Source organism: Panthera tigris, chromosome C1 (assembly GCF_018350195.1).
Source record: "Panthera tigris isolate Pti1 chromosome C1, P.tigris_Pti1_mat1.1, whole genome shotgun sequence".
Lineage (NCBI taxonomy): Eukaryota > Metazoa > Chordata > Mammalia > Carnivora > Felidae > Panthera > Panthera tigris.
The window spans coordinates 147,320,498-147,336,883 of NC_056667.1; the positions used below are offsets into that span (position 1 = coordinate 147,320,498).

The following is a 16,386-nucleotide window of genomic DNA, read 5'->3' on the forward strand; positions in this document are numbered from 1 at the left end:
TTGCCCAAAGCTTTCACTTTCTGAGAGGAGAGGCAGTGTGTTGGAAGGAGAAGACCCTTGTTGGGGGCCTGCAGATTTGGATTCTGGCCCTGCTGTTAATTAGCTGTGTGACCCTGGGCAGTCAGCCTTCCAGGGTCTCTGTTTCTTCGTCAGGGAAACAAAGGGCTTGGAAAAATAAATACAGGCCTGGACCAAATGATAGAAGGTCACGCTGTGTGCTTATGTTGTGTGACTCTGTGAATGGCAGCACTTTGAGACTCTTGGCTCTCTCTGGTCCCTACAAAGGCTCTGTTTCACTCTGGGATTGAGCAGTTGTGTGGGGTGTTAGTTACATTGAGGCCATTTCAAGCATTCAGCCTCACTAGGCAGGTGGAACCCTCTTCTCCCCAGCAGTTTCTCCCTCTTTTCCTTCCCTTCTCTCCTCTCTCTCTCTCTCTCTCTCTCTCCTTTTTTCCAAGAGCAACCTGCTTGCCTTCCACCTTCCTGTCCTTAGTGCGTTAACAACGCTGTGATGGGTAACACAACCTACTCGGATTCATTACCACTGGGAGTTGTCCAGCCATCTCCTCTGAGTTCCTGGAGGGGAGAGAGCTACTGGAGACTCAGCGATGAAATAATGGCCCTTTGTCTGCCTTTTGCTATAGGGATGGTTTTAGGTTTCATCTTAGGCCTGGGCCATTGTGGTGTTTTTACATGCTCAGTACAACCCTGTTTAAAAATGCAGCTTATCATTTAAAGGATTCAGCTGTAGCACCACAGAAGGTTCTACTTTCTTCCCCATCCCCAACCCTCCCACCCCCTACCCCAAGTCCTAACTATATGTAGTAAAAACCCACTGTAATGTATGCTGTTTGATTGGGTCCCCTGACATCAGCTTTAAAATGTGTTTCCATTGTATTTATTTTATAAATGTTTATAAGGTTATGTTTTAATCTGATAAACTTACAAAATGTTTTCCTTGTGGTTATATAATCAGTAGCATCTGCAAAACGTGCCTTTAAACATGTAGCTTTCTTCTTAACCATTATCTTGTTGATTCTCTGTTCTAATGTTTTCTTTTGATGAACTGGGGTTAGGAGACCTGAATTCCTGTGCCAAACATCTTTACAGTAACGTGCCCAGATTTAGCCTCATAACCTTAATTAGATGTGGAATGCTGAGAATGCCCTGGTGTGAGTTTTTTTTTTTTTAAACTTTTATAACAAGACAGTGAACTTCTGATCACTTCATTAAATGTTATAAAATACTCTTTGTGTCTTTAGCATTTAGTTTCCCATCTTAGTCTCTTCAGAGAAAAATAATGTAAAACTCAAGGTACCTTTATATTCTCCTAAGCAATGTGTTAGAGCACAGGTTATCTTTTGTGTCAGTATGCAAGTTATATTCCAACTCATAACCCTTAATTCCTCTTCCCTCCCCTCCTTTTCTCTTTAGAAGCAAAAGAGTGTTGAAAATGTTAAAGGCTGTGCTGAAAAAGAGCCGAGAGGGAGGAAAGGGGAGCAGGAAGGAGACAGGTACGTACAGGAATGAGCTGAACAAGCAGGTGGGTATGGGACATCAACACCTGCTCACTCTAGGCTGGACGGATGCCCTTGCATCGGGAATGGGTCCCAAGGAGTGCTCTGGGTGAGAATGCACATAATCCTGGAAGCCATGAGAAATTAAATACATTTCTGAGCTCTTTTATGGGAAGTGACTTTGAAAACTGAGTTTGGGTTACGAACCAAATCCTTTCCGCAGAACGCTTGGAAGGTTCATAATTTTAACAGAACATTCAGATCCAGAGGCAGTCAGAGTTAAGACATGGAGGGATAGCAGGTGTGTCCAGGAATTTGATTTCTAGAAAGCCCTTTCCCTTTTCCCACACACGATTTCATTTTATGTGTTTGACCAACTGCTGGCTGACTGGTCCTCCTCTTTTGAGTATCAAATTTTCCGCCTAACAGGTGTAGCCTCACTCAGTGCCAGACTGCTAGTTTTCATTATGATGAGAGCTACTTAATTTGCCTTGGATTTCATTCCTGTTGATAGAGTTCTGGTGCATATGTAGTCATTGTGACTCTTCACTGCATTCCATGTGATAAACTCCTCTAAGGTTATTTTGGTGGCCACTAGTGGTCTGTTTCTCTTGCTAGGAAAATTACATATTTTTTACCATTATTGTACAATAAAAAATCTGTTAGCATTGATTGATTTCCCCAAGATGTGCTATTTCACTCTGCAAACTCACGATGATCTGGAGTTGGAGAGTGGCTGGTTTTCTGAGTTATTGTATACTGAATAACATTGCAGTTTTAATTTCTATTTTTTTAATGCTTATTTATTTGGAGAGAGAGCATGTGTGCGCACACACATGCCAGGAAGGGGCAGAGCGAGAGCCAGAGAGAGAAAGAGGGAGAGAGAATCCTAAGCAGGGATACTCCATGCTCACAGTGCAGAGCCCAGCACGGGGCTTGGTCTCACGCACGAATGGTGAGATGATGACCTGAGCTGAGATCAAGAGTTGGATGCTTCACTGACTGAGCCACCAGGCGTCCTGTAATTTCTATTAAAGTATAAATAAGTACACTTATTACCAAAACATCACTGAATTATAGTTAACTCTTCAATTGAAAAGATGTTGCAATAGCTTTTATTACATAATGTTACTATGTAATGTGTGTGTGTGATTCATAATGTATGTTATGTAATGTTAAGGATCATGTTAATATGTGTTGTTTCTGTACTTAAGAGAATAGGTGGGCTTAAACTTTTTAGTTATGTGGAATTTAGACAAATTTTCTATTAATTAACCCTTAAACCAAAAAGTCTGCAAAATGTCAAACTTACTTTAAAAGTAGAGTCTTTAGGAGTGCCTGGGTGGCTCAGTTGGTTGAGTATCTGACTTTGGCTCAGGTCATGATCTCACGGTTGTGAGTTCAAGCCCCTCATCGGGCTCTCTTGCTGTCAGTGCAGAGCCTGCTTTGGATTCTCTCTCTCTCTCTCTCTCTCTCTCTCTCTCTCTCTCTCTCTCTCTCTCTCTCTCTCTTCTTCCCCTGCTCATGCTCGCTCTCTCAAATAAATATTTAAAAAAAGATACCCTTTATTGTAAAGTTACTGTTAAGATTCTATTAGAAGCTTCTCATTAATACCTGTATAGCAGATACAAAAAAAAGAAACCAGTTTTTAACGATAGAAACAAGAGACCATATTCTGCTTTTAATCTTAAAAAACCAATCCCTACCTTTTGAATAATTAATTAGAATGGTTACTCTAGAGATTTTTCAGTACACATGATTTCTGTCCAGGAGGATATTCACCCTCTGCTGGGGCAAGGCCAAAATATCCTTCTTTTGATTTCTCTGAAAGCTGTTTAAAAAAATTTCCCTCCCCAGTTTTGGCTTGTCTGACACTCATGCTAGGGACTTTGTTAGTTGCTTCTTTACATGCCTTTGGAATTTTCAGCATTAAATTGGGTCCTAAGCCGTCTATCTAGCTGGAGCTGCCCAACCACTGGCCTGGATCTCCAAGCCAAAACTCCCTGCTTTGTAATGGAGTCTTTCACAGCAGACCCACGATGCTCTTTGACCAGTGCCAGTAAAATAACAGTACAGTAATGATGTGGGGCACCCTGCCTTTCAGAAGGGCCAGACCGTGAACATAGTTTGCATTTGTAACTTTTCCAGTTTTAGAGCATGTGATTTTGGGTTCATTTCCCCCTCTGGTTGTTAAGAGCAACTACTGTTTTTTTCTGAATCATTTCTTCATAATAATTCCCACACTATGGCTTTTCACTAATGCAAACCAACTTGAAAAAGCAATGGGAACATTTCTCATAAAACATCTGTATGGTATGTGCCTTTTTTCTCTTAACTAGAATCTGGTTGTGGTAGTTGGGGAACAAAGCAGATGGAATTTTAAATCTTGATGAAGTTATGTCACAAGATGATTGAGGAAAATACTTGGAATTTGACCATTCGTATGTTAAGTTCAGTGCCAACTCTCATTATATAAGTAGATCATAGCTAAGTTTCTCTGTAAATTAAAGCTGGTTAATCTATGGAGACTGCTCTGAGACTTGGGTAATAATATCTCCTACAAATGGAAAAATTTTGCTCTCCTGTTTCCAATTAAAACCAATCTTTGTTGCAAAGACAAAGGAAAATTCATTTTTATGTACTTGAACTCACAATTACAGAAATTTAGGAAATATTTATGTCTAAAGTACTGAGCTTCGCTTTTTATACATGTCTTGTAGGTTGTTTTTACAATCTTGAACTATACTTTTTTTTTTTTTAATCGAATCAGCTTTGAGAATTTGGAAAACATAATCACTGAGTTAAATTTAGTATTCTTCAAAAGAAAGCAGACATTTTTTCAGAAATATATATTGAAAAGTCATTACATCCTCAGTTCCTATCCCTAAAAGAAAATGTCACATATGTGTACTTTAAATTATTGGTAAAATTTTAGGTATTGAAATTTATATGTATATAATGGTATTTGAAATAATGTATGTTGAGTATTAAACTATTAAAAGCCATTGGGTGAACTCTAAAAATGGTGAAATTCTTTTTTTTTTTTTTAATTATGCTTTTTATAATGTAGGGAATGCTTATAGCTAAGCAAAATGTGTTTTCTGGAGGCTGTTGAACTGTGTCAGAGAATGCAGTATTAAAAACTTGAAAATGTTTTTTGGGAAAGTACATTTGCTTTGTCCCCACCATTCCATCAGTGCAAATGAGTACTGTATTTCTCTTGACCTTGAGTTAGGCCCGAGGGAGCAAAAATCAATATTAAACCACAACGTGGGGAGAGCTAGATGAGGGCATCTATTTTTTTTTTTTTTCCTTCCCTGCTCTTATGTTAAGGCCTTGATCTAAAGCAAATGTATTTATTTTGAAGCTCTCCAGAGGGGAGAGACCACGTCTTTTTAAGTGACCTTTGCTATCAAAAAACTTTCATGTTACTATTATTAAACCTACTTAATTTAAAGATGAAATAATTGCTGTGAGTATATTGAGAGTATTCTGATATAAGTATGGACCAAGTAAGAGTTTAGAGTCGATAAAAGAGCAATGTAGGGAATTAATATTTTTTCTATAGAACAGCACTGTTAGAAAACCAATAGGGAAAAGTCCCATTTTATAATAGAAACAAAAACTTTCATAGATCAACCTAAGAAAAAATGTACAAGCCTTACACTGAAAAAAAATACAATAAAATAAAACTTTGCTGAAGCACTTACAGGAAGACCTGAATAAATGGAAAGAAATACTATGCTTTCCAAGTGGACAAAGGCATTATTTTAAACCGATTAACTCTCATAGAATTACCTATACATTTCATTTAATCACTAATGAAATCCTATTTTATTTTTAAAGACATTATTTATTTTGTTTTTGAGAGAGAGAGAGAGCATATGCATGCAAGTTGGGAAGGGGCTGAGAGAGAGCGGGACAGTTTCTGAAGCCGGCTCTGTGCTGACAGCAGAGAGCCTGATGCAGGGTTTGAGCTCACAAACTGTGAGATCATGACCAGAGTCGAAGTCAGATACTTTGACCAGGTGCCCTAAAGACATGGTTCTTTTAGAGCAGTTTTAGGTTCATAGCAAAATTGAGCAGAAGGTACAGAGGTTTCCCATATATCCTCTGCCCCCACTTACTCACAGCCTCCCCCGTGATCAACAGCCCCCACCAGAGTAGTACATTTGTTACGAAGATGAACCTACACTGACACATCACAATCACCCAAATCCCACAGTTTACATTAGGGTTCACTCTTGATGTGGTACATTCTATGGGTTTGGACAAATGTGTAATGACCTGTACCTATTGTTATAGTATCCTACAGAGTATTTTCACTGCTCAAAAAAATCGTGTCATTTTTTTTTTTTTTTAACACAAATAGCCAATTGATTTAAAAATTCATCTGGGAGAAAACATGGTTAAAAATAGCCAAGGAATAACTGAAAGTGTGGGGCAAGTGTATCTAAATGACTGAGCCTGGTTCCCATGCTGGGTTCTAGCTGCAGAAGTGGGACAGGTGTGTATTTTGACTTCTTAATTTTACAGGGTGAAGTGGACTTCACCTCCCACTGAGACATGCATTGAAGAGGAGTCTTCTGTCCTAGACATTGGCAGGTCCCCTCCACTTCAGAAACCAAGCACAAATCTGTAGGATAGCTCATTGGAATAGCTGCCACTTCCAGAGTGAATAAATGAGTTGGCTAGTTTTTTGGACTTTTTTTTTTTTTTTGCCTATTGGGCTCCCAGAAATGAAACCTAATTTTTTGCTAACATCTTTGATATAATTGCAGCTTACAGTTGCTAGCAGTTTGGGTTTTTTCTTTTCATCCTGGAGATAGTGGCATCCTTCCGGAAGCAATAGGCAAGACCTGTTGCCCTTCTAGAGAGGGTTTGTCCCTCTCTCTGTATCCCTCCCTTCTGCTCTGTGCTAAGCTTGAAACCATAGTCTTTCGCCCTATCCAACTTTTGCAATTGTTCTGTTTTGGTGGGGAAGAAGCTCCAAGTTGAGGAAGAAGAACAAAGTTTGGTGAACTTCTAATTGAAGCACTGCCTCAATTAAAATATAGACTGCGTAAAGAAGGGTTGCTTAATATGCCCAAATAATTGTTTATTAGCCTTTTCCTTTCAGTTTAATTATTTGTGTTCTTTTTTTTCAGCAGGGAGGCTTAGTTTGAAGCAATTTATTAAAAAAAAAAAACACATTTGACCTTCACCTTTTCATCGTTAAAACCCAGCTGGTCGGCTAAGTGCACTTGTAATGGTGTTAATTAAGGCATTGGATAGTCTGTAAACTTGAATGTGTATTGAATTAATCTGTTAGCTTTGCATCTAATCCTTCACTTTGAATTTGTAGTAAAAGGAAGCTGTTTGCCTCTAAAGTTTAAAAGCCACTGATGTGATTGTTAAATGTGGTATTTTAAGCCATTCCAGGCTGCAGTCTGGTTTTCAGTGGTACCTTCTAAAAATGCCTCCATACAAACGATGCTTTGTTTTATCCGGAAAATATGAAGCTGCTTTTGATTATTCTGTGCTGCATTGCCCATTTTCTGTGGTTGTGGACTATTATTTAGGAATTTAGTGCAGTGACTGTCTTGCTGAGCTATGGATATATGGTATCGTGTTGTTAACGGACTCCAAAAATGTTTCCCAAGCAACAAAACAGGCAGAAATAGTTCAGTCTAAAGGTATTGTATTTCTCTTTACCAGGGCACTTAAGAAAATTCTGTAAAATATTGGGACATGATATAAAAACAGAATAGAAGCCAGGTTGGTTTTTGGTAAAGTCAGGAATGCTGTTCCCTCTGGTTTGATATGGTTCCTTCACCATTTTTTCTTTGTTGTCTATACATGTCTCAAAGTCTATAAAAAGCACAGACTTTGGAATTAGAAGTCACAGATTCAAATCCCAGCTTGATCACCTCCTAGTTTACTTGAATTTGGACAAATTTATTCACTAAGCTACCTTACAGGGATGTTGTCAGGGTTAAATACAAGGACCTTTTTGCAGAAGTCTCACTTGACACATGGCTTCTGCTAAATATTCAGTAGAGCTTTGCTTTCCTTAGAACACTGTGTGGTGCCTTTAAGAACAAACAAAACCCTTGTAAAGCTTCTTGTTCTTCCCTTGAAGAGAAGGTGGGACTGCTCTCAGGAGTGATGTTCTAGAAGCTTCTTTCCACGACTTCCCATTTCCAAATACTCTGCCATCGTCTTTGCATACTGAAGTCTTTTTGTGCCATCTTTACCCTTTCCCTCAAACTGAGAAAGCTGAGTCATTTGTCTGTTGTATGGTGGTCTATTCTTTAGAAGTCCTTTACCTTTTAGCCTATATCAAGTACTGCCATTTTATCCTTTTTCTTTGTGAAATTAAATGAAAAGCCTCTTTCCTTTGCTTAAAGAGATTTTGGGAGTCAGCGAGCAGCTTTAAGAATAGATTTCTAAGTACAGTTTATGTAGTTTCTGAGATGTTTCATTTCAACACATCCTTAATTAATGAAGGTCTTCCTGTTTAGAAGGCTCTGCCTTCCATCCTCTTTGTACCTTTTCCATATGTTTTAGGGAACTATAAAGGATGAAAGAGGGAAGGAAGAGAACAGATACTTAGCATTTATCATGTGTTAGGTGCCTACACATAATGGACCAAGCTGGTTCATCCTGAACAGCCTGTTTCCTGTGAAGGGCATAATTAGTGAAAGCTCTGGACACAGAAAGTGAAATGAAGACACTGCCTGGATCTTCTTTGTTTTTTGGCCAGTAAGACTTCCAAGAATTCCTTCATAAAGTTTGTGGCAGAATTCTCAAACAACAGCACTTATTTACTTGGGTCCTTCTTTGCATGTATAGTTGACCACGAAACAATGCAGGGATTAGGGATTCCCGACCCCCACATAGTTGAAAATCAACATGTAACTTTTGACTCCCCAAAACTTAACTACTAATAACCTGTTGGACTGGACTGAACTTAACTACTAATAACCTGTTGGACTGGAAGCATAACATAAACAGTCTATTAACATATATTTTATACATAGTATTAACATATATTTTATACATAGTATTATATACTGTATTCTTAAAATAAGGTAAGCTAGAAAAAAATTTGCTAGGAAAATCCTAAGGAAGAGAAAAATATATATTTACAGTACTGACTGTATTTATTGAAGAAAAAACATCCACGTATAAGTGGACCAATGCAGTTCAAACCTGTGTTGTTCAAGGGCCAACTGTATATGTGTAAATGTAGTAGGAAACTTAATAGAGAAATACAAAGTAACAACTCAGAGTCCAGTTTTTTGGGTCAAATCTAATTTCATTTATAAATACCATATTAAAAAATTTTTTTAATGTTTATTTTTGAGAGAGAGAGAGGGAGACAGAGTGCAAGTGGGGGAGGGGCAGAGAGAGAGGGAGGCACAGAATCTGAAGCAGACTCCAGGCTCTGAGCTGTGAGCACAGAGTCTGATGCTGGGCTCGAACCCACAAACACAAGATCATGATATGAGCGGAAGTTGGATGCTTAACCTTCTGAGTCACCCAGAAGCCCCTAAATATTTTTTATTTTTTTATTTTAATTTTTTAAAATACTTCCTTTGAGGGAGACAGTGTGTGTGTGCAAGTGAAGGAGAAGCTGAGAGAGAGGGAGAAAGCAAATCCCAAGCAGGCTCCGTGCTGTCTGAGCAGAGCCTGACATGGGGTTCATTCCTACCAACCATGATATCATGATCCGAGCTGAAATTAAGAGTCAGTTGCTTAACCGAATGAGCCACCCAGGTGCCCCTGGTTTTTATTTATTGTTTTATTTTATTAAAAAAATTTTTTTTAATGTTTATTTATTTTTGAGGGAGAGAGAGCATGAGCAGGGGAGGGGCAGAGAGTGAGGGAGGCACAGGATCGGAAGCAGGCTCCGAGCCAGCAGCACAGAGCCTGATGCAGGGCTCGAACTCACAAGCTGTGAGATCATGACCTGAGCTGAAGTCAGATGTTCAACTGACTGAGCCACCCAGGCACCCCTGGTTTTTATTTTTTTAAGTAGGCATCATGCCCAGCATGGAATCCAATGCAAGGCTTGAACTCATGACCCTGAGATCAAGAATTGGATACCTAACTGAGCCACCCAGGTGCCCCTATCAATACTTTTTAAAAAATAAAGTTGCTTTTCTGTAAACAAATAAACCCCCCAAACAATGGTCTTATTTTCTATATATCGAGTTTTCAAAGAACTTTGTCATGTGTAATTTCTTAATTCTCATAGAAGCTCTATATTTGAATTTTTATGTGACCAATTTGCATTTTCTAGGAGAATTCCAAGGTTTTATTTCTATTCTACAGGAATATAAAAATCTTGATTTCATATAATCTACTGGAAAATACAGTTTCTGAGGGGGGAGGTAAGCTACCAAAGATTTGATCTAGATTGACTTTTTTTTTTCTTTTTGTTCTGTGAAGGATGATATGAACTTATTATTCCTCTTAGGAGGATGAGGCTTTGACCTTGCATTTGTCCTGCAGCTGATGGATGGCCCTAGGGGTAATCAGTTGGGTAGCCCTAGCCTTGGTGTAGAGCTTTAAATTGAGAAACCTTTATTCACATCTGATATCATGGCATTGGAAAGTAGGTCTCTATCCCACATTTCTCCCTGCTTTGGTAGCAGGCTAGTTGTGAAACAGCCATTAAAGGTGCTGGTGTAGACTCGGAGAATTCTTTTTTTTTTTTAAAGTTTGTGTATTTTTGAGAGAGAGTGTGAGTGGGGGAGGGGCAGAGAGAGGAGGAGACACAGAATCTGAAGCAGGCTCCAGGCTCTGAGCTGTCAGTACAGAGCTTGATGCGGGCCTCGAACCTATGAACTGTGGGATCATGACTCGAGCTGAAGTTGGATGCATAGCCAACTGAGGACCCAGATGTGCCCCTAGAGTTGGAGAATTTTTAAGTTTTGGCGACCGCAGCACTATTTTAGGGGTAAAAATAAGACATGAGCAGTTGGTTTTTAATTCTTTACTTTCAAGTTTATTTATGTCAAAGTTTCCCATCTTTTTTTTAATTATTTTTTTTTTAACGTTTATTTATTTTTGAGATAGAGACAGAGCATGAACAGGGGAGGGGCAGAGAGAGAGGGAGACACAGAATCTGAAACAGGCTCCAGGCTCTGAGCGGTCAGCACAGAGCCCGACGCGGGGCTCGAACTCACAGGCCGTGAGATCATGACCTGAGCCGAAGTCGGACGCTTAACCGACCAAGCCACCCAAGCGCGCCAAAAGTTTCCCATCTTTAAGGGAGTTTGGGGACACCAAACTGCTGGATTTGGTATATAATGACGGTCTTTGTGTCCTGAGACTGTCCTGGAACACAGAGTACTTAGGAAGGATGATGTCTCTGATAGGGGATACATACATAGGTGGCTGTAATAGTTTGAGCACTTGTCTGGAGTTTTTATAGATAAGGAGCCGACCGGCAGCAGAGGCTAGGAGCCTGGATGCAAACTCCTGACTAAGGATGGGAGAGAGCTACCTGTATACTGCTGATTTCCGATGATTGCACTTCTATTTCAGTTCTCAAAATTGAACTATTTATATGTTAATAATTTTTGTCTTTGGGCACCTGGGTGGCTCAGTTGGTTAAGTGTCTGATTTCAGCTCAGGTCATGATTTCACGGTTCATGAATTTGAGCCCCAAATCGGGCTCTGCGTTGACAGTGACAGTCACGATGGGATTCTCTCTCCTTCTGTCTCTGCCCCTCCCCTGCTAACAGTCTCTCTCTCACAGAAATTAAATAAATAAACTTTAAAAGGGGCTTCTTTGTCCCTACCTCTCACCGCCCCCCCCCAAGAAAATTTTGTAGATAACTTTTGAGTTATATAGAAAATTTATTTCCAAGTGTCAGATATTAAAAATATATATATTTGTTTGATGGTATGTTTTCTTATTGTCTTAGTTCATGCTGCCATAACAAAATACCATGGACTTAAAAAACAGAAATTTATTTTCTCACAGTTCTGGAGGCCAGATGTCTGATACCAGAGCACCAGTATTGTTGGGTTCTGGGTAAGACTCTGTTTTGTAGACGGTTGCCTTCCTGTGTCCTCAAATGGTGAGAGAGACCACAAGCTCTCTGGTACCCCTTCTTAGAAGGACACTAATTCCGTCATGAGGGCCCCACCCTCGTGATGTCATTTAAAACTAATTATCTCCCAAGGGCCCCATCTCCAAATACCATCATATGGGGATTTGGGGCTTCAATAAATGAATTTTCAGGGGACACAATTCAGCCCACAGCACTTGTCTCTATTCTAATTACAAATGTAATATTGTATTTCATTGATTATAAAACACACCATTATTTCATGTACCTCTAAGGAAGAAAGACCTACTGACCTGCTGACATAATACTTTATTAATTAAAATGTTCATTTGACTTAAGTTTTCCCTTTTTCAGAGAGTTATTTTTACATATCTTAATCTTTTTCATAAAAGTGAAAGAAAATATAAACAGGTTGGTTAAGGCATTTCTAATTTATATTCACAGCCTTATTTTTGTAAGTCCTTATTTTTTTTTTTAACCTAGTTGTCACCATCCATTTTTCTACACACTACATTATCTTATCTGCCTTTGAGAGCATTAATGATAGAGTGTTTTTTGAGTCGGTTACTATATTCTCCAGGGCTTTCTTCCAAGCTGAAGATCTTCATTCTGCATATTTGATACTATCCTTTCATGATTTCCAAAGGAGATTTTAATGGAAAGTTTTCAGATAAAATCCAGGGTTCTTCTTCATTCCACAGTTGATCTTAAGTGCTTTGTTGACTGAAACCTGGAAAGGCTTAAAATTGTCTAGTCACCCTAGGTTTGTGGTCAGTGGCCTCCACATTACAATCACTGCTTGGCTGATAGTGATTTTTAAGATGCCATCGACTGTTAACATACATTTTGGTAGTGAAAACAAATATAGGTCTTTGAATCTATGCCCAATATAGCATGTGTTTATTGTAAAAAATTTGGAAAATACTAGTAAGAATAAAGAAAAAAACCCAGGATATTCTTTGCCTTTTGCCTTACCTCTCCAATGCCATTAGTTTTTGATCAATGCCTAATATTTTATTGAACTCATATACCATGATTTTGCTTGGGTATGTGCTTTTCTCGTTCATTGAAAACAAAACAGAAACAACGTCTGGAAAATAGGTATCTGTATACAAATCTCTGATTATTTTAGTAGAATGTTTCTAGGCAGGGAATTAATAGTGCAAGTAAGCAAACTTTTCAGAAGCTGGTCGTACCTCTTGCCAAATTGTTTTCCAGGATTGTATTGATTGCCACCTGTGTAAGCAGTATGTGCATGTGCCTGCTTGCGTGACTCTTACTAGTATTGGGTATTTGTAGGTTTGAACAATCTTTGCCAATTTTATAACTTAAAACATGTTATTTGCTTTTAATTAGCTTTTTTTTTTAGATTGGTAGACCTCTTAAGTATTTAGTGCCCATTTATATTTTCTCGTTATTGTCTTTTTATGCCCGTGTCTAATTGACTCTTGAACAACATGGGGGTTAGAGACACCAACCCTCCACCTCCCTCCCTACCACAGTCAAAAATTCAAGTATAACTTTTGACTCCCCAAAACTTAATTAATAGCCTGTTTTTGACCAGACTTCCTGATAACATAAACATTAACACATTTTGTATATTTATTACTGTATTCTTAAAAAACAATAAGCTAGAGAAAAAAAGGTTAAAATCATAAAGAGAAAATATTTACAATATTTACAATATTGTACTGTATTTACTGAAAAAATATCTGTACTGTATTTACTGAAAATTTTACAATATTTACATATTGTACTGTATTTACTGAAAAAAAAAAAAATCTGCACTTAAGCGGACCCATGCAGTTCAAATCCGTGTTGTTCAAGAATCAACTGTTTATTTTTTTTATCTGTTGGGAATGTGAGAGGCTCTTCATTCTAGTTCTTCCCTTTTCCTAGTATGGCCCCTGGTATGTCAGAATGGGGTTTCTTTATAAAGTCACTCACCGAAGAATTTTTATTGAACTTACTAAAACTTGCCTGTGTTCCATTGGTAGAAGTGTCCCCTGCATTGTTGAAGTTTCAGTTTGTGCTGAGGCTGGAGATATGTTAGTCTGATTGGCTCTATTTAATAAATTTATAGAGAAACCAAAATAAAAGCATAAAACCAACTCAAAATGAATCATCAAGTTTTTCACAGTACTTGATAGCATTCTGTCTCTGTGCACAGTCAAAAAGTCTAAATACCTCCTACCACCTGGAGGTGCCCGAAGCTGGACTCCCGGTGAGTTGCTAACAGCAGGCAGGGATAGTTCCAGATAATTAGCATCTCCTTAATAAATTGCTGTATTCTCAAGTGTAAAAGTTTTTATCCATGGCTCAAAATCTTAGATTGTTATGTGTAGGGATTCTTTTTCAAGCTAAGGTAAAATAATGAAAGGATTTAGATCTAGAGGAGTCTTAAGAAATTCACTCTCTTCATTTTTTTGAGGAATATTTGGAAAAGAGGCACTGAGCAACTGTCCAGCATTATATAGCTAGTTAAAACAAACATGGAGTCCAAGTGTAGTTTCTGACTCCAGACTAGTTCAGTTTCTATGTCTCTGGCTAGCTGCATTATTTTTGTTTCTAGCACTGAATAAATAGAAAACCTGTCCCTGAGATAGAAGATAGATTTCCTATATATTTATAATTTCTCTCTACAGGGATTATTTTGATTTCCACCCTGCCCCAGCCCCAAAGGATTATTTCTGAGTTTCTTACGTGGTCTTTATCTAGACCCAGTAACTGTGAGTGATATGTCTTCTTTTTCTTTATCTTAAGGACCATTTCTGCTTGGTGTCTTTGAGACTGTTACAAATCAGCCCTATTTAGTTTTTGTAAAGCCATTAAAATACCGTAAATGTAATAGTTAAATATAATGCAATCATTTTTTAAAAAGCTATACAATGGTATTAGAAATAGACAGCATTCCTATTTCTTCTCTGCTTTTTCCTTTGTACTCCCTAAAGGCAATTAACATTCATAGGTTATTTGATCTTTCTAAGTATTTTCTATGCATATATGTGTATATGTACACACATATGTGCATGTGTAGATCCTTAAGAAAATCCAGACTTTACACTGTTTTATTTTGCAGATTTGTTGATTGTGTTTTTAGACCTTTTTCATATCAGCACACACTAATATATAGGCTTTTAAAAAGTTGCTCAGTATTTATTACATTGGACAGGTAGCCTGTGGTTTCTTTATTCCCCTGTTGACGGTTGTATCTCTTTTGTTGTCATCATTATCATTAGTACTAGACTGAACTTCCTTGTACATACCTGCCTGCGCTCTCATAAAAATAACTATAAGAAAAAGTTAGTTAACAAGTTTGTTCATTTATCAACTTCCTAGATTTTTGTCAAATTGCCCTTCAAAAATATGACATTAAATTTACAACTCCACTTGTGGGACTCCTGGCTGGCTCAATTGGTTAAGTGTCCAACTCTTGGTTTTGGCTCAGGTCATGATCTCACCATCATGAGATCATCTGGGCTTGGTGTGGAGCCCAGCTTGGGTATCTTTCTCTCCCTTTCATTATGCTCCACCTCCCTCAAAATAAATAAACTTAAAACATGTAAAATAAAAATGTATAGTTCCACTTTCAATATATGAAAATGTCTCTTTATACACTTACTAACATGGGTTATAATCAAATTATTTCATCTTTGCAGTGTGATAGGCAAAAATTATATCTCATTGTTTTAATTATGCAGTTCTTCAGAATGAATTCATACACATTTTTCTATTTATTGGCTGTTTGAAATCCTACTGCCTGGATTTGTATCCTAGCTCTGTAGTTTGCCAGCTGTGTGAACATGAGCAAATTACTTAACCTTTCTCTGCTTCCTGGGTCACTTATGAGGATTAAATGAGTTAATATTTATAAAGGGCTTAAATCCGTGCTTGACATATAGTATATGTTATATGAGTATTTGTCATAAAGATTTAAGTTTTTTTCTCTCTTGCCTGTATGTTTACCTATTTTTCTGTTGGGTTCACTGTTTTAAATTTGTTTTAAAATTTGGTAAGTGGTGAACCATTAATTGTTTACCAGCTGGAGTTCTAAGCAAGTCACACGTGTCCTGTTTAATTTTGAACTATAAACCCTAAAAGGATTCATACAAGTCATCCTTCGTTTTTGGTAGGATTAAGTGAAGGCTTTTGTTTTAATTCTGTAAGTTCAGTGTTGAAAACTGACTGAGAGGTTACACATCATTATTTCAGGGAGGTCAGCTCTCTCTCTTTCCCTGCTTTGTGTGAGATTTTTGATGCGCTAATCTGATTAAACCTTTTAAAGCTACATCCTTAGCTCTAAGATTGTTAAGATTAGAGGTTCTCGAGTTTTTCCCCCTTTATCCATTAAATGGTTTCCATGGTTATTGGACTCCGCAAACCGTACTTCAAATCCCTTGTGCTTTGTGGAAGCGGCGTCTCCAAGAAGAACAACGCTCTGCTGCTTTGGCTTCAGGAAACTTGGAGTTCTGGTTTATTGTAGCTACTAGCTCTCTGTGAACAAGTGTTTCACTTTTCTGAAGCTCTGTTTCCTTGCCTGTAAAATGAAGGTAATCGTCTGTCTTATACTAATTGTAAAGGTCAAATGAAGCTGTGTTTTGTTTTGTTTGTTTTAACTTCTGGCACAGTAATATTGGTGATGTGGGGAATTTGTTTTGTTTTTAACCACATAGTATTCTTGGTTTGGGGGAAATGCCCATTAAGTGAGAAAATAAAATACACTCATATGAATATTTAAACTTATATCAGGAGTTTTTGATACCCAAGTGTTGTGAGGGAGGGGTGCAATACCTCTTTTTCTT

General features: G+C 37.9%; 1 protein-coding gene across 7 annotated transcripts in view; it reads left to right on the forward strand.

The window, feature by feature from the left end:
- Positions 1–16,386, forward strand: part of TANC1 (tetratricopeptide repeat, ankyrin repeat and coiled-coil containing 1) — a 238,939-nt gene that overhangs the window by 76,875 nt on the left and 145,678 nt on the right. For 6 of the 7 annotated variants that reach the window (XM_042994515.1, XM_042994519.1, XM_042994522.1 and 3 more), the window contains one exon: positions 1,435–1,514. In XM_042994515.1, coding sequence (XP_042850449.1) covers positions 1,454–1,514 — 61 coding nt within the window. In that variant the 5' untranslated portion in view covers positions 1,435–1,453. Of the gene's footprint in view, positions 1–1,434; positions 1,515–14,284; positions 14,314–16,386 lie in introns of those variants that run through there. The other variant, XM_042994521.1, reaches the window with a different exon arrangement.